The sequence below is a fragment of the Patiria miniata genome, unplaced genomic scaffold (assembly GCF_015706575.1).
Source record: "Patiria miniata isolate m_02_andy unplaced genomic scaffold, ASM1570657v1 HiC_scaffold_5, whole genome shotgun sequence".
Classification (NCBI taxonomy): Eukaryota; Metazoa; Echinodermata; class Asteroidea; order Valvatida; family Asterinidae; genus Patiria; species Patiria miniata.
The window spans coordinates 1939194-1963145 of NW_024037072.1; the positions used below are offsets into that span (position 1 = coordinate 1939194).

The following is a 23952-nucleotide window of genomic DNA, read 5'->3' on the forward strand; positions in this document are numbered from 1 at the left end:
AAAAATCATTGATTAACCCTAACAATCCAGTCAAACTCCAACACCAGGATTTGTTGGAATTTAGTAAACTGATTATGCGTTACATGGGGTTAGGCATACCACCATAATCAGAGTCCAACAGTTTGGGTGTACAGTTTACCATATGGTGTTGGAATTTGCCTGAGTGAGGAATCCTAGTAAATCACTCAAGGGGATTAGGGATTAATAACCGTTTGATTTTTATGTACTTTGGGCCCAGGGCCTAATTTCATGGCACTTCTAACCTACACAGGTTTCTGTTAACAAAGGCTTTCTCTATTCCATGCAGACCATTAGCACAGGTAAAGGCTTGCTGACATTTGCTTAAATAGGTGCTCTACCAATAGAAATCTCCATTGGCCCACATCAATGTCATGATATAGTGCTTAAGGTTAGCAAAAGTTTCTGCTATATTAAGGACAACTTTTCTGCTGTTAAACAGGGCTCTCAGCCTTTGGTCCCTGGACATAAACCTCCAAGACCATGTGCTGTAGTCAGATTGTAGTGAGTTGTCTTCAATGGTTCCCGGCTGTATGTTGCAATATGTATGTGGCTATTGTTAACCAGTTATGCAACCCATACTTGTGAAGTTCTAAAATAGTCATTTCAATTAGTACATCCATCATCGAACATATAAGATCTGATGTATCTATAGTCCAACAAAAGCTAACCTCATTTGTGCATATTTTCTCAGTAAAAGTGGCTGTACAGTCATTCACTTTTCATGAATCTTGTCACTCGTTTTGTTTTTTCATTTTTTTTATCTCCTTCAAAGCAGCATTTAGTCTTGAGTTTTTTAAGCTTTAGTATGCAAATGCATACATTTGTTGATAAAAATTATACCAACTCAGAATCCAACATGTTATTGAAAAATGAGCTGTTCCTAAGGCTTGTGCATTGGTTTGTGGTATTTCGTCGTCAAGTACTCATTCTTTGAATTCACAGAATAATGACAAAATTTCAACTCTGGCCAATTTCACTGTAAATATTCCATAACACTTAATGCACGAGTCTGTGTAATTTAAGAAAGTTGTATTTACACATTAATGCCTTTTGTTTTGAAATTACATAACTACATTGTATTAAGTAAATGTAACCCATCGCATCCTCATCTGTTTACAGTTAAAACTAAATACTGTTCTAGAATGTAAAATGTCAATTTTTTTGTCAAGCTATTTCTATGCTGATTACGTAGCTATATATGAAATACTGTGCCGAACATGTTGTAGATATTCCACAAATTGTATTTAAAAAAATAGTAATGTTTTTCAGTCAGTTTTTTTGAACTCTTAAATTGCATTTTCACTATAAGTGTATGAGCCAGCATTTAAAATAAACATCTCCAACCAATGGAAAAACCTGCATTTCTTATATTAACCCTCTTATGCAAACATACATTGTGCCAAGTTGTCATTTCAGTCAAAATCAATCAAGTGACTGTTTTTAACAGTTAAGAGCTCCCAGCCTACATAAAGTAGGATTGACTGGCTGTGACTGTTAATGTAACTTGTTACAGTTATGCTTTAACTGTAGGTGATTGATAAGCCAGCTGGGCCTACAACTTGCCTGCTTTTGTCTGTTGACTGAATTTGACTAGTCACAGTGCTTGCTTAAAATATGATCCAACTGTTGGCGACTGTGTAAAAGGCATGGCAGGGGAAGAGTATGATTTTTTTACTGTCTGTGACTGTTCAAATGGCAGGAGGCTTAAAATAATACAAATGCGAACGTTTAAAACATTTGATTTTTCGAGCCTGATTTTTTTTTGTCTGTACTGCAAACGCATTTAAAACAAACATAAGTCACAAAAAAAAAATTACATTGTGTCCGACTATATTTGTTGCATGTATTGATCAATTTAAAGAAGATTGAAAGTTAAGAACGCTACCTTACATGTTAAAATAACTAGTCTCGACATACACACACATGCAAAAATGAGAAACTGAGACCTCATATTAAATTTCTGGTTTGTTTTTATTAAAAATGGAAAAGAGCGTTTTAACTTTCATAAAAAACCTTAAAAGGAATGGACAACACAAAGGTTTGCATCATCTGTCATTTCATGGCCAATCGCACGATGCAACACAAAGTTGAAAGTCATTAAAATCTCAATCATAACCCACAGATACATGATAACCAAGGTAAAACTATTTACACTTTCTGGGGGAAAAAATTATTTTTTTTAATTGCTTGTAATTTTGACCTCAAATTAAGCTCTATGATGTTTTCGTTTTCTTGTCAGATTAGCATTTTATAAGCCACCTAAAACAAAAAACCAATTTGTGATGAGAACTATCCTGTTCCAACTTCTGAGCCATATTTTTAGAGAACAGAAAAAACATTCCTAGGCAACGTTTCTGGGATTTTTAGTATCCGTAATAGTCTTAACATTCATACTATGCTACTTTGCTATGATTTTCTGCAAAAGAAACGACTTAGCTCTCAGACTACGAAATTCTTCAGCTAAAACTTCTTTCAATTTTGGTTAAAAAAAAAATCTTGAATCAATGTTTAAAGCATAGACTTAAAAGACAGAAATATCAAAATTACACTACTTGTAATTGTTTCAGTCACAACTCTTTGCTTGATAGTTTTTTTTCTTTTCCAGATTTAAAAATAAGTAAAAAGCATACTGTAGACTGCCCAAAACATTCAAGCACTGTGTATTGTTTGAAATTAGGTTTGAATGAACAAATACACCATCAGTGACGCCCTAGAAAAATTGCATAAAATCATGAAAAGCTGCACTTGGGGATTTCCAAATCTGGTGATCAACAACTCATCACTACGACTGAAGGCTTAGTCTTGGGTCACGATGTCATTGTATATCAGATACATGATAAAATTCAGCCACGAGAGCGCGCTATCACGATAACGTCTTGGGAATCTTGTAGCGGTATATGTCATGTGAGCACATCTGTTTTGTCAAATGTATGCAGTTTGTGGGTGATAGCGGTTCGTCGTGATTACGCCCTCTCGCGGCAGCAGGCTATTGCGTAACCAATATACAATAACGTTTTGACCTACGACTATTTAAGGCTTTGTATAACAGAGACTCCAACCTAGGAGAGGTCTGTGAAAACATTATTTGAAGTCACCAATTCTAAGAGAAACTGTTCCTGAAAGATTCCATAGTGTGATCTCAGCAGCTTAACACTTTTCATTCTTTTCAGAACCACATTTCTCATATGGAAAGACAAGTTACAAATTGCATTTCCACAAACTTCTCCCAAGATGTTACACTCAGGGTTGAAGTATAAAAGCTCACTGATGGAGAACGAAATACAATTGGACTTTGTTGGTGCTTTTTGGCAGAAAAGTCGAGGTCCCTTTAATAATTGTCCTAACTTGTCTCTTCTCCAATCTTGATCTGTTTGGCAGGGGCTTCCTCAGCCTGATCCTCTGGTTCCTCCAGAGGGCGCTTTGTACCTTTACTCTCTGCTGGTACTTCTGTGAGTCACATGAAGAGCAGGGACAAAGAAAGTAAAGGAGAGAAAAATTGGTTGACTTTCTCTTCATTTTTGTCATCTACAGTTTCTTTCAGATTTAAGGGCTGTACCGGTATGCCATCTACTATGCAAATGAAACTCTGGCTGTGATGCAGGATAGACCTTTTCCATTAGCACCATAACCAAGGAACTAGTTACCATATTCCAATCTTTCAAGCCACAGAAATTTAATTAACATAAGACTTGTCTTTCTAACCGTACTTTTAATTAAATATATCTACAAGACCAAGGGATTTGTCTGCAGTGGGGTGGGGAACGTCTGCTCAGATGTTTCGGTAGTTTTGTCATCACTGTGCATCAGTGGATTGACAGATTACAAATCATCATCATTGCACGACTGTAGCTACTCTTAACCACTGTTTGAACAAGTCTAACCTACCAGTCTGGCATCCTGCCTCCTATGTGTAATTTCAACATATCTTTTGGGTCTCTAGATATCTGGGACCAAGGCTTTCCTTTGAAATTGTACATCCCCTGCTACTTGTGATTAAGTTGATTACAACTCTTTTGTGAATTCATAAATGATAATTTTATTAGGTTAATGCAACACAAATTTTGAATGACCGATTATAAACGTTATGAATGTATATCGGTCTGGTACCCTACCTTCTTGTTGCTCTGCTTCATCCCCTGATGCAGCAGCCTCATCCCCTTCATCATCCTCGCCCTCGTCATCACTGTCATCCTTGAAGACAGTCTTCTTTCCTTGGTACTGCACCGATGATGAATCTCGAGGCCCTTTTGTCTTGGTTGGCCTGCCCTTGCTATATTTACCCTTGCGACCTTGGGAAGAAAAAAAAAGGAAAATTGATGAGCCACTGTGGAGGTTTGAGGCTCAAACTGTCCAGCATCAAGTTTCCTGAATGATCCCACACCGGGGTCTGGCCAACATCAAAATATTCCCAGCACAAACTGGTTAACATCGAGTCTGTAGACACTTTGCCCAGAAAAGAACCCACTACCTTCAGAGGCAGGATTTGCTTTGTAAAACAAAGCATTGTGATGATAGAAATCTCCATGCATACACAAGCATTAATAAACCTGGCCAATTCCATGAGAAAGTGGACATGACACGATTTGAGGAACCTTCAAACGTGGGGTTTTCAAATTTTTGAGATGTCCTTGTCTTGTAATGCAAGTTGTTGACAACAACCTATTGCCAAAACAACAGAAGTTTATTTTCTTGAACTTTTTGTTGGAAGTTCAGTCACTTTATTTCAAGGGATCTTCTGTGAGAAAAATCCACCCTAAATGATTTGACTTCATGGAATAACAGCACAGAGTTGATGGAAGACAAGCTCCAAATGTAACATGAGTAACCATGGAATTACCCATCTATGTCATGATATTTTATCAGAATACTTCCGTAACGATTACAAACTTTTCTCCATCAGTGAGGCAGTTCCATGAAATTTGCTTGTTTCCCAAATAATTACAGACACTTGTTTTAGCATCCTTTGCGCTTGATACCTTGTTGTTTCTTGAGTCGAACCATGGACATGTTCTCGTGTATCTTGGCCCAATGTTCCTCTTCCTCCTCGCCTTCCAGCACGCGGGTCTCCAGTTCACATCCCCTCACTGTCAGTTTGCTGTCGGCTGCTTTTGCCTTCTCAAGCACGCCAGCCGCAGGGGTGTCTTTGTCAAAGCGAATGTGACCCTGTGTGTATGACAACAGTACTCTAAGGCTGTGTCCCAATCACTCGGCTATGACTATGGCTATGCAGTAACACATGCATCAATGGGAAGCGGATTTAGCGGCTTCCATGGGTGCACGTTATTGCAAGCCGTAGCTAACTGATTTCAACACAGCTTAACACAACTAATTCACAATACAAAAAAGATGCCATTGGCAGTGCAAATCCTGCTTTACCTGCAGTACATCACAGGTAGAATTAACACTAACAATCCCCATCCAATCAAACTCCAACACCATGGTTTGTTGGAATCTGTTGGAGTGAGTACTGCACTAGTAAACTGATTATGCTTTACGTGGGGTCAGGCATACCACCATAATCAGAGTCCAACAGTTTGGGTGTATGAGTTACCATACAGTGTTGGAATTTGCAGGAGTGAGGAAGGTTCCTAGTACATTCTCTAGGGGGGTAGGGTTAGTCAACATCCATAGCCCAATGGTGAGGGAATTTTGTTTTGGGACTTTTTAACTATTGGGTCACAAGGCCAACACCCAGAGTCACGCAAACCAAAAAGAATTTAGTTTCAGACAGGTGAACTTAATGAACTAATTTTCCATTGACTAGACTCTATAGAGTTATTCCTCATGACTAAAAAACATTGATAATTGGTATGTAGTTGCTCCTATTTAATTAACTGGAACATCGGTCTGACATGTTGTAAGATGCCTACCTCTGTTTGACCTCTGCCAAAATCTATCCAGCTGACTGTTCCGTACTCGGAGAATAATTCTTTCAAGTCTTCCCTGGATGTCTGGTCGTTAGCTCCACTGAAGAACAGAATGCAGCCCTTCTCATAATCACCAAAGTCAGCCTTTTTGCAGTTAATAAAAAAAAATCAGAAGAAATAAAAGGTAATTCAAAATGATCTGATAGTGAAGAATGTGTTTGGTTATTTAGGTCGATATATTCTACAATTATAATGATGGTTTTATTCAATGTTGTTGAACATCCCCAACATGCATGACGTACTGGTCTGTGGATCGCCGAGATTGTCCTTTCAAGTATTTGTGTGAAAAAATTAACAACTACAATGCAAGCCTCTGTATTGTGGCACATTCTTACAGGTTTTGCTTATATTCAACCACCCAATGGTATCACTTCTCTATACAAGATATTCTTTCTTTTGAATTAACTATGGAAATGAACTGTGGTGGAGTATAAATCAACAAACGATGAAAAACATTAGAGATTATAGATTAGTGGCAGTGAGGGGAATGAGGCATACAAACTTTTATTTTTTTTGCAAAAAGGAAACAATTTATTGAAATCTACTGGAACGACAAAGAAAATATGGCTGGATATGCTTGCAGTGGGGTGGGGAATGTCTGCTCAGATGTTTCGGTAGTTTTGTCATCACTGTGCATCAGTGGATTGACAGATTACAAATCATCATCATAGCACGACTGTAGCTACTCTAAACCACTGTTTAAACAAGTCTAACCTACAAGTCTGGCATCCTGCCTCCTATATGTAATTTCAACATACCTTTTGCGCCTCTATGGCTTCCCTCTCCTTCTTCTCTTTTGCCCTGAGGTAAGAAAATAATACATTGATACTATCGGCAATCACCATTTGCATGTTAACATTAGCCCCAACAGAACTCAACCCATCAAACCCCAACGGCATGTTTTGTTGGAATCTGTCAGGATGGGAACAGTACCCCTAAACTGACAGTCTTTTACATTGGGTTTGCAAACCTCCAGAATCAAAGTCAGAAATATGTGGGTGCAGTTTCCCATATGGTGTCGGAATTTGCCAGGATGGGTATGGTTCCTAGTAAATCATGCTAGGGAGTTAGGGTTAATGTCCTAAAACTTGAAAATCTAGAATTTATTCTTTTATTCTATCAAAAAGTACGATGTCAAACACAGAAAGAATATTGCATCTTGATACCACTTTTTTCATCATATTTTATCTCAATGAAGGTCAGCCATTCCAAAAAATGTTGAAAAGACATGAATCTGGGACTGAGAATCATTTTCTGTTTTGTTAGAATAATACTTTGAAACGCTACCTTCCATAGACTTTGTAAACAACCAAAGAAGTGGCGTCTGGAAACTACATTATTTCCTCAAACACACATACTATGGCTACAATGCAGCACAATTACTAAGATCCAACCCAACCCAAGAAAAGCTAACCAACGATTTTAATTTGAAGCAGCATAAATCAGAAACCTCCTGGTGTGGAAACATTCTTTCTTATTCCGCAAGTTTTTACTCATCTTGATTGAATCGAGAAATACATTGCTCAGATTTGTAGTTTTGTCATCGCTGTGCAATCAATGGATTGACAGATTACATAATCATCATTGCAAGATCAATTTCCCTCCTGTCCTCACATTTGGGACAGAGGAAGAGCGCCCTCTTTAGGCAAGAAAACCAATTTCACAATTAATAAGCTTGTAGACAATTTTATAGTTTTTTTTGTGGATGGAACAATGCCTTAGAGTCGGTGTTTATACCGTTCACTGAATCTGTGCTTTGGCAATTCGTACTTCAAGGTAGAGGAGATCATTTGCAGTTATTCAAAAAGTAACTGACAAAATTATTGTTGAAAAGCTTACTTGGTTTACAGATAGTAACGACACAAAACTCCCATGAAATTATTCTTTCTGGCATGCTGTCATTTTTGAAGAAATCAATAAAAGAAGACCATTTCCAATGATGCGTCAAGTGACACTTTTGGGGGAATTTCCGCTGATAGTTGGTTTGTAATTCAGCGAATCCGTGAATGGTTGCGGGCAAGTGTTGACGCGATGCACGCGCACTTGCGGTTGCTTTTATTCGTCAGTTCAGTGCTTGACATCGCGCAGCTGCAATCAGTTGAATGAGAATGTGTCCCTGATGCTGATTTTGGGTGCAATTTAAAACATGACTCAGTAACTTTTGAATTGAGACCAAGATCCTAGAATATTGTTTTCTCGGAATGTACAGCATTAACAGAGCTCAAACTTCATCAACTTTAAAAGTTGTTAAGCAACCGTCTTTAGATTTTGAGAACTTTTGTTGCTGCAAAGAAAAAAATGTACAAATGACAAATGATTTACCCTACCTTTAAATTCAGAGACCCTGCATTCAGACCCTGTGCTCAGAGTTCAAACTTTCAAAGCTTGAATGAGTAATGAGCATTTAAGATTACAAAAGAAATAAACGGAACGGACTTCATGCAAAATTCACATACTGTTGTTTCTTCAGTTTTTCCTCTTCTTTCTTTTGTTTTCTTGTATCAGTTTTCTTCATGAAATACTCCTCTCTGTGAAAAAAAGGACAACAAACAGGAAAGAATAGAACAATGTAAATACTCTACATATCTAAACCTGCAACAACAAAATACACAAAGAGAAGACTACAGCAAATGAAGAAATTGTACAGCTTTAAATTTGAGTTGTGGAATACAAATGGTAATGAATATATGTATGATGGTTCCCAGATATGCATACTCAGATATAAGATCATGACATCACTGTGCACTCAGTGGATTGACAGATATTTACATCATCATTGCATGTGCAACGGTTTCCGACGGAAACTGGACCACGGAAAAGCCACAATACATGAGGCATACTACCACATTGGAAGAAATACACTTCAGACAGAATTTATAGAAAAAGTGTCTCATTTGACAGGTGACAAGGACGAAAATTCCAAAATCAAATATGAAAAACAACCGTTACACGGATCACCTTATAGGACCACAAATATTGGGTTTTTGCATGCTTGACCCTAACCTCTCCAACTCCATCAAAATCCATCAAAATCCATCCCCCCCCCCCCCCCCCCCCCCCCCCCATTTTGATGGAGTATGATGGACTTGGGCCTGGAGGCCTGAAGCAAAGCAAGCGTTCGAAGCAAGGTGATTGATGGCTTTTGGCAGACTTGGTCCAGTACTTACTAAAAGACAGTAGGAAGTTAGGGTTCATTATTCACTCTTCAGTTATGGTTTCAATCAATCAAACAGCTATTTACTTTTGCTGTCCAAAGAAAGTCTTTTGGGGGCACATGCTCTTGTGCCTCTTCAAAGAAAACCTCCAGTTTCATTTTCTTTTTCAATTAATCAAAAACAAACCAAATAACCAACACAAGGATCAATTCATTGAATAAACAACCTAATTGTTGCAGGCCAACTACCTCATCTACACAGCTTATTTTTGGACTGATTGTTGTCAGATCATTTGTAAATGAGGACTTAACATACTTGGTCATTTTGATGACATCGGTCTCTCCGTACTTCAGGCCCTCCTCTTCCAGAAACTTCTTAGCCGCCTCCTGGTCTTTAAATGTGGCAAATACTGAGCCCTGAGAAAAAAAAAACACCAAAAAGACTGAAATGTTGCTTAAAACGAGTGATACAGAGCATCACCAAGCTATTAATTTGAAAGAAATGGGAATGTTCCGACTTTTGAGACATACAACATTTGCTTTTGCTGCAATTTTCATAAATAAATGGATTTGGAGAATTAGTATAAGATTTGAGGCTTTGCATGGTAAGGTATCGGTATCGTTTCGGTTTGCGGTAACACCATGTGGTAATAACTACTGCTTAGAAGATATTAGTTCTGAAAAGAACTTGTCCTGCTTATTATCAACTTTGCTAAGTAGTTTTTTGTTCTGTTAAGAACAGTCCTGCTGTAAGTTCTAAACGAACTTGTCTTTGGTCTCAACGTTTCGACTAGCCTGCTCTAGTCATTGTCAGGAGACTGAATTAGTATGTTATAGCGAATATTGTTACACTGACTTGTTTCACGTTTTGGGTTCGTAGATGCTGGAAAAACCAAGAAAACCAATCATATTCTTATAGTCTGGTTTTCTGATGCCACTTAAGATGAACCGGAGCAATTTATAGACTTTGGGGGATTGTAAGATCATGAGAATCAGTCTAGCCGGCTTGTAGTCTTCACAGGTGTGTAATCAATTGCAAAGAAAACGCAGACAAACTAAATATGAAAAATTAGCCAGTTTTCTCCAACGCTGGTCGGCCGACCAGCGCTGGAAAAATACACTTTTTCTTGAAAATGTCAGCACACCAGGAGCCGCAACTTTAAAGGATGCTTTACGCTGTCATTCCCTAACAATGCAGTGAGATATTTCGTGATAATTTGATCATTTTGGTTTTTGATGTTTGCAAATGTTGTATCTTCCCTTTAATTTGAACCAATAGAAGAATAGAAGACATAGTGCACTTTCACGCTCAGATATAAGATGTGTATTGACATCACTGTGCAGTCAGTGGATTGACAGATAGTATACATCATCATGGCATGATTCGTTTGTGCAATAGTCTCCCATGTGTAAAGTTCTTGAGGTAAGAACCAAAATTCCCGGTTAAGTTTCTTAAGGCAACCAGATTTCCGAGGCAATGTTCCTGAAGTGGGAACAAGAATTCCTTACTAAGGTTCTTGGTGTAGGAACTAGACTTCATTAGCAAGTTTTTAAGTTGGAACCAGAGTTCCTAGGTAAAGTTCTTGAGACAGGAACAAGAGTTACTTGATGAAGTTCTTGAGGCAGGAACTACAATTTCAGGGTAAAGTTCTGAGTTAAGAACCATGGAGTAGGAACCATGGTTCCTGGGTAAGGTTCTAATTTAAAGTTCTTCAGGTAGAAACCAAAGTTTCTTGGAGCCAGAAACTAGAGTGTCCGATAAAGTTCCAGTGGTAGGAACCAGAGTTCTACAATTAAGTTCTTCAGGTAAGGACAAGAGTTTCTTGTAAGGTTCTTGAGGTAGAAACCAAAGTTCCAGAGTTAAGTTCTTGAGGTCCTCAAGTTCTTGATTTCAAAAATACATACCTTAAATTTCTTGTCCCCATCCCGCCTCATGTTGATGTGTTCTGTCTCTCCAAACCTGTCCAGAAATTCTTCAACCTGCCCGATGTTAGTATCCAATGGAAATCCTTTCTGAAATGTACAAAATTAATATCAGCTTGATTTTTGCCGGATCTGAAGGGCCAGCATATTGTCCTCTTACTGACAGAGTCACTGACAGGCTGACTGACCAAGTCATCGAGTACAAATAATGTCCTATTAACTGTGACTTTTGGGTCTTGTTTAAAGGTAGGATAGATATTTGCCATATGTACATTTTTTAAGCAACAAAAGTGCTGAAAATCAAAAGGCGGGTGCTTAACAACTACCCTGATGTGTTCTAGCTCTGTGAATGCTGTATATACCGAGAAAACAATGTTCTAGGATCTCGATTTCAATTCAAAATTTGCAGAGTCATGTTTTGAATTGCGCCTGAAATCAGCTTTTGGGACACGTTCTCATTCAGCCGATTGCAGCTATGCGATGTCAAGCACAGAACTGACGAATAATAGCAAACAGGTGTGCGTCGCTTCAACGCTTGCGCTCACCCATTCACAGATTCACTGAATTACAAACCAACTACTAACGGAAATTTCCGAAAAAATGCATCACTTGACACGTCTTCGGTAATGGCCTTCTTCTATTGTTTTCTTCAAATTGACAGCATGCCAGAAGGAATAATATCACAGGGAGTTTACTGCCATTACTAACTTTAAAATAAGCAAGCGTTTCAACAATAATTTTGTCAGTTACTTTTTGCATAGCTGCAAATTATCTACTCTACCTTCAAATATTATATTCCAATTTTACACGGCTTACAGGAATTAGAAGGTACTTTCAAGGGACTCCCCTGATATATTATTGAAACGTGTTATTGGTTTGGAGATCTGGAAGACGAATATAAATTCTTTGACAGACTTACACAGTATACACTCTTTTCTCTGAGATTCTTTCTGTACTCTGTTGTGTCTTGAGGAAGCGGCTTAGTTGTCCTACGGCGAATCTTGCTTTTGTCTTCACTGATCTGAAATGGATTTTGAGAGAAAAGGAGAAATCAGTCTTAGAGAAAAAAGCACAAATGAATCATCAACACTTTCAATATCATTAACAGCCACAATTAGTACCAACTGAAGAGCCCATGCAATACTTTTGTTTGAGGGGATCTTTGAAATGCACTTTTATCCTGCAATTTCTTGAGATGCTTTGGGACTTTTGGCGATTTAACTTTAAAATGTTGCAGTTGCTTCAGCACAAAAGCTGTTATGTTCCTTTTCTGATCATCCAATTCATAAAAAGCGTTTAAAAAATACAGACAGGCTGCCGCTAGTAAAAGAAAAACGTCCTGCATTACCTTCAGTGCATCATGGGAAAACAATCAACATGTATTTGCAAACTTTGCCAAAGTTTTTCATTTTTATTAGGTGACAATTTAGATTTTGAACGTTCCCAATTAGGACTGAGCTGTATAAACTGAATATGCGACACATATATACAGTGTTCTTTATATCATTTTAAAAATTTTCTTCTTCAATTTTCGCCAAGCAAAGGCACAGCGAGTCAGGTTGGTGTAGCAGTACTTTCCTTGCCTTCTACCACTGTAACCCAGGTTCGAATCCCGCCTGGGCAAACACGTGAATTGGGTTTTCAGTCCCTGCCTGATTCCGTGGGTTTTCCCAGAATATTCTTCTGGGCTTTTCCTCCCACCTCTAAAACAGTCATTTCTTCTTATTGTCTCCTCTCTACAGGTAACTTCAGGCTTGCAAGCTACAGTGCCAAGGGTGCTTTTGAGGAATCCTTGGTTTCATTACCAGAAATAAATAAATAATAATAATAACCATAATAATAATAATCAGTCCTTCTGATTTGGGGCGTGCGATCACACCCACACCCGAGAAGTGTGAATAATTGCACGCCTGAATTTCCCTGGACCACAGATCACACACCTAGAAAACCACACACCTAGATAAAACACACACCTAGAAAAATCCAGGTGTGCCTTTTTCCACATGCCTGTGATTTTCAAATCAGAAGGACTGAATAATAGGCTCACAGAAATCCGGATTGCCAGCCAGTTTAGGCTGGCGCATGTAAAATTTGATCAGCGCGTTTCAAATATTTGATTATTCAATCAAGTCCAAGTTGGAATAAAAAAATAATAAATTATCCGAATTATTAATTGACTGCCAATTGGCCTCTTCAAGTCTAGTGCTTGGTGGGACACTGTATTTGGTGTCGTGGTCGAGTACATCACAGGTCCATCACAACTCAATCACTTATCATCCAGGCCCCTCGTCAGGCCACAAACTATTCACAAAAACTGTGACAAAAACATCTCTCTACTACCATTCATTCCCTGGTACTTGTGACTGGACTTATGAAAGGCCTTGTGATTTACTTTTTGAGCCCGACTTGTGATAGACATGTGAAGGACTCGACTACAACACTGACTGTATTGTGGCTCTCTTTAATTTACAAACTGGTGGATAATATTGGATTCTGCTTGGTTAGGATCTAGCGTAGTGATTTCGCTTACTTCCATGAGGTTGGCTGTAGACTTCTCCAGAGCCGTGGTGATGACATTGAAGTCCTCAGAGAGAATCTTGAGTCTGTTAAATTTGACCATTATTTCCAGAGGAACCCCTGGTTTCTGTGCTAAGAAAAATACCTCTGACGGAATTCATCTACTGTACATCTCATAAAAATTTAATTTAATGTTACACATTTCTGACAACCCTTCAAGGTGTGTGCAGGTTTAGATAGCGATTTTCCTGCAGATGCCAAAGAAAGAAAATCCTTAATCGGTTGACAAATTCAATCTTTGCTTTGAGGTTTTCCCAAGTAAAAAGTCAGTCTTGTCAGTTTTCATGTACAGTTCATTTTCTAACTTAAATCCATTCATGTAGGTTTCTATCGTCCCAACCCCCCCCCCCCTCCCAAAATGCCGTATTTATCAGGGATCAAACCGAGCGACATCTCAAAATAAAGAGCTGATTTTGTGCATTCAATGCACACACAACTATTCTTTAACCCTAACCCCCTAGGCCCTTTTTACTAGGAACCATCCTCAATCCTCAAGTTCCACAATAATTTTGCGCTTCTGTTTAAATGAAGGATACCCACTGCCTCAATCCCTTTGAAATCCTCCCACAGCCCTGCCTCTCAAAATGCATTCAGCCTCAATCCTCCATAATACTCCTCTTCTTCAAACACCATTCAGCCGCACTCCTCCAAACTCAACCGACACTGAATACTGCCCTCAATCCTCCAAAACCCTCCAAACTGCCCGGAGGACTTTGGAGGATTGAGGAAGGTAGGTTGTCATTGCAGAATCAGGTCACACCTGGTCTGTGTGTATGAACATTTTAGAAGTGGAAGTATATTATCATAAGGATACACCCATCGTCTTCCTTGACTTGCTCTTGCAGAAAACGATCCCGTTTCAGGTTGACATCTCCAAAGTAATACTGTAAAAAACAAAAACAAAGAGATAAAACAGCATGTAAACATTAATTGCATTCAAGCATACATTTTTAAATCATGTAAGTAAAACACATTAAGTTAACTTGTTCTAAATACTTTTAGTTATCTCTAACTTTGACCAACCCAAAGTCAAAGGTTGATACAGGTAACACGAGATTGGCACATCATGTCACATCTGTTAATACTCTACATTATTGTGAGAGTTATGATAACAAATCTAACAGAGTTACAACTGTATTCAAATCAGGGTAAGCCTTAAGGATTTTTTTTTGTATAGCAAAACTGCTATGCAAATTTTGATTTGCATAGCAGTTTACCAATTTTGCATAGCAGTTTTGTTATACTCAAATTTAGCCTCGGCTTTGCAATTACTATTTACCTGTCAGTGTCAGACTGTACAAATTACAAAGCAATAAAGAAGTAACTTACGTTAAGCTGTGAACTTAATGACTCATCAGTTGTCTGTTTATTTCAGGAGCTGCATGCTTGCTGGAATAACTTTCGAGTGAAAAAGCAATTTATTAACCCGGGCCATTCCTGGCCCGGGTCTAGATCCGCCTGCCAATTATTGGCAGTATTTGCCTTGTTACCGGTAGTTTTCGTAGTAGCCATGTTTTCATCAATATGCTACACAGCGCACAAACGACAACACAGCTGGGATTTTGACGTTTTAGTTCCCACGAATCCCACGTGCGTATCAAGTGATTTACTTGAAGGGGTAAACCCGTTTTCCGTGTCGGCAAAATGTTTAAGATAAACCGACAAATATCTAAAGAATAGTGATGAGAAAAGGGCTCGATTTACCCAGGTGCACGCATGCACCAGTGGATGTAGATTTTAGCTTGTGCACGTAGCTTTTTTACTGAGCATGCACGACGTGCATGTAACTTTTTTAGCCACCAAAATACTCATTTCATGCATATATTTACCAGTGAGTGAGAATAAGAATAAAGTTTGTTGAATACTTGACCAGATAGTGTACAAACGTGTTATTTCTTCTATAAATCCATAAATTATTCCTCGCACAGTCGCAGCTGATTCAAAGTACGAGGTAAAATCTCGACGTACATCCTGCACCTCCTCCGATCATGCACGTGATTTACCACGTGATACATGCTGCGGATAATTTGGTATCGCACTGACGCTCCGGGCATTCCTTATGTCCGGATCATAAGTGCGATTCCAAATTATTAGCTGCGTTTATCACGTGGTCTCGTTATTGGCCCATCAGACGCGCGCCGCCTGTTTACAAACTAAACACGTACAGATTTTATACAGCTGAACAAAATTGACGTTCTTTTTCAGTATTTAAGCTTAACTAAATCAAAACATGATGGATGTTTACCATGTCCGATAGTTGTGGAATTCAGTGGACCGAAATTTGGTGGCAAGTACACTTTGTGTCAACTTTTCATGATCAAAATGTTGTATAGCAGTTTTGCGATGCACTTTAAAAATTGCGTCGCAGTCGGCCTCGAATGTGTCGCAAATTGCGATGCGATACCGCTTATTGCGGACCCTGATTCAAATAAATTTGAAATCTGGGAACTGATTTTGAGAAGCACGTACCTCAATCTGCCTGATGATTTTCTTCTCAAGTTCGGAGGGCTCACTTGTGCCATTGTCTGCCATGATTCATTGATTGCCAGATACAGATGAGTTGTCAACAACACTACGACAATGCCGAGTTGAATGAAACTAGCCTACAAGTAGAATAAAAAGCACCAAGAACTGAATGCAATGGAGGGAAAGAATTCCATACACGCGCCTCCACTCATATTCCTTAATATGACCTGAAAAGTACCAAAAGTTGTAAATCTGATGAAGAAACACTATTTTAGGATTGCAAAAAACCCGACTTTCATAATAGCCTTTTTCTGTCATTTCTCATGGCCAATACTCTATCATGTCTATGGGCCATAGACTTTGCGCAGGAGGTCTGACAATGTCCGAGTGGAGGCCGTGTATAGAATTCTTTCCGAATGTTGCAAAAAACATGAATGTTGCAAAAAACACAAAACACATGTCGCCTAAGTCCTATTAAAAGTAAAAGTACATGGGAAAGAATGTTGCAACCTGACGCTACTTCAGCGGTTGTGTACAAAGTCTATCATGGAGAGTCAAGAACATTTTTAAAGTATTTCCTAACAATATTGGAAATATTTTTTAGTTGCAATGTTGCAACATTCTTTCCAGTACAATGATGTATTAACTATGTGCACCCATGCACTCAACCACACTCCACAGTCTAGTCACAGAGCAACAATTTACATATGCTGCAGTGCAGTGCAAATACAATGCACACACCACGCGTATGCACGTGGCCCCGTCGCGCTGTTCGTTCTAATCTTACCTCCTCCGAGAAAGTAGAATTAAGAAACAGTCAAGTACTAGCTTGATACAAACTCACCAAAATATTGGACTCTACAGTAAGCCTATTCCTACAATTTCTTTTCAAGCCTCGATTTATAATAATAAAACGGTGTATGAGAAACGTTTATGAAATTCTGATTACGACAAAATCCCCACGCTTGCATCAGGAAGATTATTTAAAACAGCGCCCTCTAGAGCTTCTATCGGATAGTTTTCAGGTTAAAGGGAATATACATCATTTGCTTTTGCTGTAATTTTCAGAAATGGATGGAATTGGGGGGTTGGAAATATAAAGCAAATATAGTTACACTGACTTTTTGGAGGTTTTGGGTTCGAAAATGCTATAAAAACCAAGAAAAACGATCATTTTCCTGTAGTCTGGTTCCCTGACTCCATATAAGAAGAAACAGAGCAGTTTACATACATTGGGGAATTGTAAGGTCAGGGAACCAGTCTAGCTGGCTCGTACCCGTTCATAGGTTTGTAATCGATTGCAGACAAGTGCAATGGTCAATTGGGGCCAGTATTTGAAAAAAAAGCCAGTAGTTTCCAACGCTGATCGGCCGATCAGCGTTGGAAATTGATACAAAAATACCACTTTTCTTGAAAATGACAGTATACCAGGTGCCATAATTTTACAGGATGCTTTAGACTGTCATTTACCAACATCCTATTAAGGTATTTCGCAAAAACTTGGTAGTTTTATTTTCCGATGTTTGCAAATGTTGTATATTCCCTTTAAAAGGTTACTGTATCCTACAAGGAATGTCGGACACTTCGCCCCATTTCCACGTCGCCCCATGTCACTTCGCCCCTAACCACATCGCCCCATCCCTACTTCGCCCCATCCCCACTTCGCCCCATTCCCACTTCGCCCCATCCCCACATCGCCCCATCCCCACTTCGCCCCATTCCCACTTCGCCCCATCCCCACTTCGCCCCAGCCGTTACATGTAAAAAAAAAATCTCATCTAGGGCATTTTATTGGCTTAAAAACAATTCCAAAAGATTCACTTCTTGCTTTGTACGCCCGCTTTGTACCAACTTCAATCAGCTTGAAGGTTGATGAAATAAGCAAAATGTTGATGTGGGTCCCTGTGTCTCGAGCAGCTCATCGGAGAGTTTGTATTTTTTCCTGAGTTTCCAGAATTGGGAGCATTTATTATCGGGGTCTTTGGCAGTTTATTTACTGGTCTGCACCCCTAGCCTTCACCTTTTTCATACTACATGGGGCGAAGGGGGGATGGGGCGAAGTGGGAATGGGGCGAAGCGGGGATGGGGCGAAGTGGGGATGGGGCGTAGCGGGGATGGGGCGAAGTGGGGATGGGGCGAAGTGGGAATGGGGCGAAGTGGTAAGGGGCGAAGTGACATGGGGCGACGTGGAAATGGGGCGAAGCGTCCGACACCCCCTACAAGAGTAGGTGAAGACTTGCTCACCAATGAAACTTTATGTACCTAATTCCAAATCGCCCTGTAGTCCATGAATTCTAATATTGCGTGATTTTGAAATATGAAATGTACACTACATGTTTCCGCATTTTTATATAAAATTCAAAGCATTATTTGCTACTTAGTTTCCATATAAAAATACGTTTTGGCCTGAAAATATTAGATTTATATAATGAAGGGTAAAAACTAATTTTATATATTAAATATAGGTCGCAATCATTTTGAATTATAGATGGAACTTTCACGCCTGCGCATTGAAGATTGTGCGCTCGTGCAAGTTTGATCATCAGCGAGAGGGAGACCTCGATCTTTTGCCCCTTTTCCTGGACAAAGTTTGAAAGAATACAGACAGTAGTGAGATTTGCAAATAAATAATAGTCTATATGTAGAGTGTTTAAAAACATTGTTGTTAAATTCACCCGAAAGACGACTGTTATTCTGCATATCACTCACAGTGAACCGCGCGAGTCAGACAGTCAAGCCGCACTCACTCGGCGCTCAGTGTATGAACTTATGAACTGAATTTTATAACGTGCACAAGCTAGGTCCAGACTCCCACTCGCAAGCACAGATAAACATGGCAGGTGCGGGCTTGAACAGACTCTTTTCCCAGCTGGGAAAGCTTGGTATTGGTCTTGCAGTCGTTGGTGGCGTTGTAAACACAGCTCTGTACAACGGTATGTTTACTTCTTCAATTATTTGTTGATCACTGTTGATTAAATTTCGTGATTTATAATTTATTGTCTTGTTGGTATCAATCAGTTGAATAGCAATGCAAAACTCACTGATCTCATTTAAATTTTGTGGCATTGATCCAACATGTCCAACATGTCCCGGTAGACCTATGCTACATTATACTATAGTACATATGAGAATATGACATGTATGAGGACATGATCTGGTTCAAATAGATTTAAACAGTGCTATTTAATGTTAACATTTAAAGGTCCAGATAGGTTAATTCATTCCCCAATCAAATTAGTTCCTCCCCCCCCCCTCGTACTACGCTGTAGCAATAGCATTATACACTATAAAGTTTATTAAAACTACTTGCATTTCATTTGTTGACATGGTTGAGTTTTACACATAGTCAAATTCATATCAATATATGCAAAATCAATTGAAGTTAATCAAAGACACATGGGATACATTTCCACATAATTCCACCTTAAAAGGTACAACATCCTCATGCATACTGTTGTTGTACTTTTGAATATTGTTCAAGCCATCTTAAACTCTTTTTAACTTGCAGTTGAGGCTGGTCACCGGGCAGTGATTTTTGACAGATTTTCTGGGGTCAAGGACTACGTGATGGGAGAGGGCACACATTTCCTGATCCCATGGGTTCAGAGACCCATCATTTATGACTGTCGATCACGTCCCCGCAACATTCCCAGCATCACTGGAAGCAAAGGTAATCTTTTCCTCAAAAATCTTTTTTAACTATAAATTTTAACCTCCAAAACCCTTTAAATTATCAAGAAGGAATGAAATTATCGGACAGAGCTCTTTCAGAAATCGTAACGTAACATCTTGCATCACCAAACCGTCTGTCAACTTGAAAGCGTTTTCTTAGAACTTCCTGAAACATTTTTAAAAACCATAACCCTGCAAGAAACAAATGGCAATTTTTGTTCATAAATTTTCAAAGGGCATTCAGCTTAATACAAGCAATATTGGTTGGACTCTTTGTTCCTGAATACTGCACAATCCTGGTGGATTCTGCAGGATCCGGGAGCATTAATTGTAATTAAGATAATCAAATTTTCTTGGGGTAAGTTTAAAGCATCTCTACATTGTAATTATCTTGTTACTTCATCTTCAGATCTCCAGAATGTGAACATCACCCTGCGTATCTTGTACCGGCCAGAGGTCACCAATCTTCCTAAGCTGTACGTCAACCTTGGGGAGGATTACGATGAGAGGGTGCTGCCCTCCATCACCAACGAAGTCTTGAAAGCCATTGTGGTAAGAAAGGTTTGCACCCCTAGCTCACCAACATGTAGATGCTTCAGAATCTACAAAGTGGTTTCTACAAAGTGGTTTTAGAGGATTTTGTCTAAGAACATACAGAGCAAGTCACTACATTTGTGGCACATAATGGTTAATCCTAGCCCTCCCTAACTGTCCTAGATCCATCTTAATCCCCAGGAGATTATGGAGGATTCTGCAGGAGTGAGGAACATAGAGTGTGGTCTCTATATGGGACTTGAAAGTGAAGCCTAACCCTCCCAGATTTTGCAGGATTGAGAAAGGATGAGCCCTCTCATTTTAACTTTGCTTGGAGCTTGATACTCCTTAACCCTAACCCCTCCAGGCCCTTTTGGCTAGGAACCATCCTCAATCCTGCAACATCCCCTTATTGCCACCATGTGCAAATTAAATTCAGCCTTAATCCTCCAAAATCATCCGTTATTTCTTGAATTTATTCAGTGGAGGGGTGACCATTAACTTTGATAAGATTCATGTTTGTAATTCCCTTTGCAGGCCCAGTTTGATGCCAGTGAGTTGATCACACAGAGAGAGGTAGTCTCCCAACGCGTGAATGCAGAACTGACGGAGAGAGGTTCCCAATTCGGTCTGATCCTAGATGATATATCTCTCGTAAGTTGTCAACTGCGCGCCGGTTAATACTTCACACAAAGGCAATTATTACTAAGCAAAATTGGCATCACAAAGCAGTCGCTGGCTTTAAAATGTGTTAAGCCTTTGACAATTGGCAGAGCGAAATTTTGCCACGATGCCACAAATTTGTGCTTATGTTTGCAATCATGCCGATTATGGAACGGTTCTAACCAGATATGTGAATTGTTTTGCAGTTTCCAGGTGAAATTTTGGAGTTTGCCTATTAGCTTTTTTTTTTTTTAGCAAAAAGAGCTGAACGTTGGGATGAAAGAGAATGCATTTAAATGATATTATTTTCATGCAGTATCAAGCATTATGTAATTCAACAGTTTTTTTTCCCAACTTTCACTCGGGAGGTAACACACTGAGTATACAGTGTTTAGACGTCAGCAAAACCTAATACATTGTATTGATTTACATCACCTTGACGCAATTCATCTTATGAATAATTCAACATACAAATAAGTTCTTCTAAATTTTTGTATTAATCCATATTTGGCAATCTCCATTATACAGATGCAAGGTTTATTACTTTTGTTTTCAAATGCCTGAAGCTCATACTTCTTTGTGACATAACTTCTCGATAACCCTATATCATGTTTATCTATTACAGACTCATCTGACATTCGGTCGGGAATTCACAGAAGCTGTAGAGATGAAGCAAGTGGCTCAACAGGATGCAGAGAGGGCAAGATTCCTGGTGGAAAAAGTAGGTTTTTACGATCAATTGCAGTCTCTTTAAATTACACAAGGAGCATCGCAAAATGTAATCCAAAAATAACGGGTCAGTAGGCTTCATCAATATATTGATATCACTTAATTAAATCAATATCAATGCAATATTTATTTTACGAAAGTCTTTTTTTTTTTTTATTCTGATTTAAGCCAATGATTTTGAAAAAAAAGTAAACTTTCTGGATGTAATGCTCTGCATGGGAGCATGGTTCAAAAGCTACATGTCAATACAGGACAACACCAGAAAGTGCTGGTTATTTCTGTTTTAAATGCAATAGTTCCTTAAAGGGCCCGGTAGGTTTAAATTCAATAAGTTAGTAAATTAGTGAGCAAAAAATCATTATGTAAAACCAAAAAAATGTTGATCGCAAGGCTAAGGTACATGTTCCATGCATGAGATGTGCATATGCATGGACAGGTGTTCGACGAACGTGCCGTGGTACGTGGGTTCGAACCCTGACGGGGAACATGATGCTTGAGTTCTTGGGCAAGACACTTTACTACAATTGCCTCTCTCCACCCAGGAGTATAAATGGGTACCTGTGAAGGTTGTGACCAGAGTGCGCCGATCTCGAGCTGCTGCATAAATTGGTCTCATGGCCTGATGATGGTAACAATTATGAAGTGCTTTGAGACCTTTGGTATTTAGCCCTATATACATGTTATTATGTTTGTATAATGTCTTCATTCCCTACAGGCGGAGCAGCAGAAGCAAGCTGCCGTCATCACAGCCGAGGGTGACTCCCAGGCCGCTAGCCTCCTGGCTTCAGCCTTCACCAAGGCAGGCGACGCTCTGATTGAGCTGCGAAAGCTGGAAGCTGCCGAAGACGTTGCCTTCCAGATGTCCAGGTCTAGAAACATCAACTATCTCCCACCGGGCCAACAGACACTGCTAAGCCTACCTGCAATGTAGGGCCGAGTCCATTTGCAACTGTCGCCTGTTCGAGTTAGGCATTCTGTTTATAAAAAAAATAATGCAGCAAGAGTGTTCTTTCCAATATTTTTTTTTTTGGTAATTTTAACAAATATTTGTTTGCAGCTTGTGTATGTAGGTTTTTCACTGAGGGAATTAACAGAATGAATGTTGCATGTTGAAGTTTAATTTTCTTCAGTGATTTTGTTACTGCCAGAAATAAAGGAATTCAATTTTGAGAAAGACAAATTCTTAGTGTAAAATTAGTGTCCCATGAAAATCTTGTTAACAAATTACGTGTAGATTTTGTTCAATTATCCGGGTCAGTAGACATTACAGATCTTTTATAAATCAGGACGTTTATGATTTCAATGCGTCAGCCATGACAAATTATTACTTTTTTCTTGGTAGTCTTTTTGTCGAATTCAAGATCATAGTTTTGAAATGTGTTTTGCCCAATGCTTACAACGAAAGACTGACAAAAGTAGACCAGATGGCGATGATTTTTCCTTTAAACACGAAGCTTGTTAAATAGCCAATATTAAACCCCACAGTTACAAATAAAGGTGTGAATGACTAAATATCAATGTTGCAAGTATCCTTTTGATAAACATGTAATAAAAGCACCAGAGTATTGCTCATAATGAGAAATGCCTGTGAATGTTCTTACTTGAATTTGGTCTGGAAAATCAACATACAGCAGCCAAAACGGCTCGTACACCCACGTAAAAAATAAACATTTGGTAATAATTGACAAACCAAGGCATTTTATCTTTCTTTTAATCAGTTTCTGTAGACAGAGAAAAGCCACAGGAGGCTTGCAAGGACATGCATTTGTGTAAAATTGGACTGGGAGTGTTTACTTTGCATCAGGCCCATTCCTTGGACTTTTCCCGCAATTATTTCATGCTTCATGGGGCAGCAGCGGTTTTATCTCCGGTCCGAGTTCCGTGGACCGTACTGAAGCTGCTGACTAATGATCCTTAGGATGGGAAGGCATTAGCCGAGTTATGAGAAGCTCCCAAGGGACCGTAGAAATGGCGCAGCGAAATGATGGAGGGTTTTGTTTTGTCCCTCTGTCTATCCAAAAAGTTACTGACGAAATTATGTTTGAAAAGCTAACTTGGTTTAAAGATTGTAATGACACTCCACTCCCTGTGAAATTATTCCTTCTGGCATGCTGTCATTTTGAAGAAAAACAATAAAAGAAGGCTATTTCCAAAGATGCGTCAATTGACGCATTTTTGAAATTTCCTTTAGTAATTCGGCGAATCTGTGAATGGGTGCGCGTAAGCGTTGAGGGGACGCACACGCGCGCGCGGTTGCTATAATTCCTCGGTTCAGATGATCGCCTA

General features: G+C 39.1%; 2 protein-coding genes across 4 annotated transcripts; one reads left to right on the forward strand and one right to left on the reverse strand.

Annotated features, from left to right (window-relative positions):
• Positions 1-1973: 1973 nt before the first annotated feature.
• On the reverse strand, positions 1974-17093 carry LOC119741216 (lupus La protein homolog). 3 transcript variants are annotated; one of them, XM_038216950.1, is made up of 13 exons: positions 17018-17093; positions 16072-16205; positions 14417-14486; positions 13556-13662; positions 11945-12046; positions 11008-11115; positions 9419-9519; positions 8405-8476; positions 6707-6749; positions 5892-6032; positions 4998-5184; positions 4134-4310; positions 1974-3468 (listed from the first exon to the last, which is right to left on the reverse strand). In XM_038216950.1, exons 2-13 carry the CDS (start codon positions 16132-16134, stop codon positions 3362-3364), a joined length of 1278 nt encoding a protein of 425 aa, XP_038072878.1. In that variant the 5' UTR covers positions 16135-16205; positions 17018-17093; the 3' UTR covers positions 1974-3361. The 3 variants fall into 3 exon arrangements, with proteins under 3 accessions (XP_038072878.1, XP_038072877.1, XP_038072876.1); XM_038216949.1 differs by having other exon boundaries at positions 16913-17071; XM_038216948.1 differs by having other exon boundaries at positions 16856-17071.
• Positions 17094-18561: 1468 nt separating this feature from the next.
• Positions 18562-23351, forward strand: LOC119741217 (prohibitin-like). The gene is made up of 6 exons (XM_038216951.1): positions 18562-19001; positions 19577-19738; positions 20150-20292; positions 20812-20928; positions 21563-21658; positions 22382-23351. The coding sequence occupies exons 1-6, from the start codon at positions 18902-18904 to the stop codon at positions 22595-22597; spliced, it is 834 nt and encodes a 277-aa protein (XP_038072879.1). The 5' UTR covers positions 18562-18901; the 3' UTR covers positions 22598-23351.
• Positions 23352-23952: the final 601 nt, after the last annotated feature.

What these genes read in the sequence shown, in the direction of transcription:
- LOC119741216 (XM_038216950.1), bottom strand. Translation starts at nt 16,134, where the DNA reads ATGGCAGACAATGGCACAAGTGAGCCCTCCGAACTTGAGAAGAAAATC. An exon ending in AAATCATCAGGCAGATTGAG is followed by an intron (nt 14,487 to 16,071) that starts GTACGTGCTTCT and finishes TGTTTTTTACAG; the next exon opens with TATTACTTTGGAGATGTCAA. An exon ending in ATGGGGACAAGAAATTTAAG is followed by an intron (nt 9,520 to 11,007) that starts GTATGTATTTTT and finishes TTTTTTTCTCAG; the next exon opens with GGCTCAGTATTTGCCACATT.
- LOC119741217 (XM_038216951.1), top strand. Translation starts at nt 18,902, where the DNA reads ATGGCAGGTGCGGGCTTGAACAGACTCTTTTCCCAGCTGGGAAAGCTT. An exon ending in AAACACAGCTCTGTACAACG is followed by an intron (nt 19,002 to 19,576) that starts GTATGTTTACTT and finishes TTTAACTTGCAG; the next exon opens with TTGAGGCTGGTCACCGGGCA. An exon ending in TCCTAGATGATATATCTCTC is followed by an intron (nt 20,929 to 21,562) that starts GTAAGTTGTCAA and finishes TATCTATTACAG; the next exon opens with ACTCATCTGACATTCGGTCG.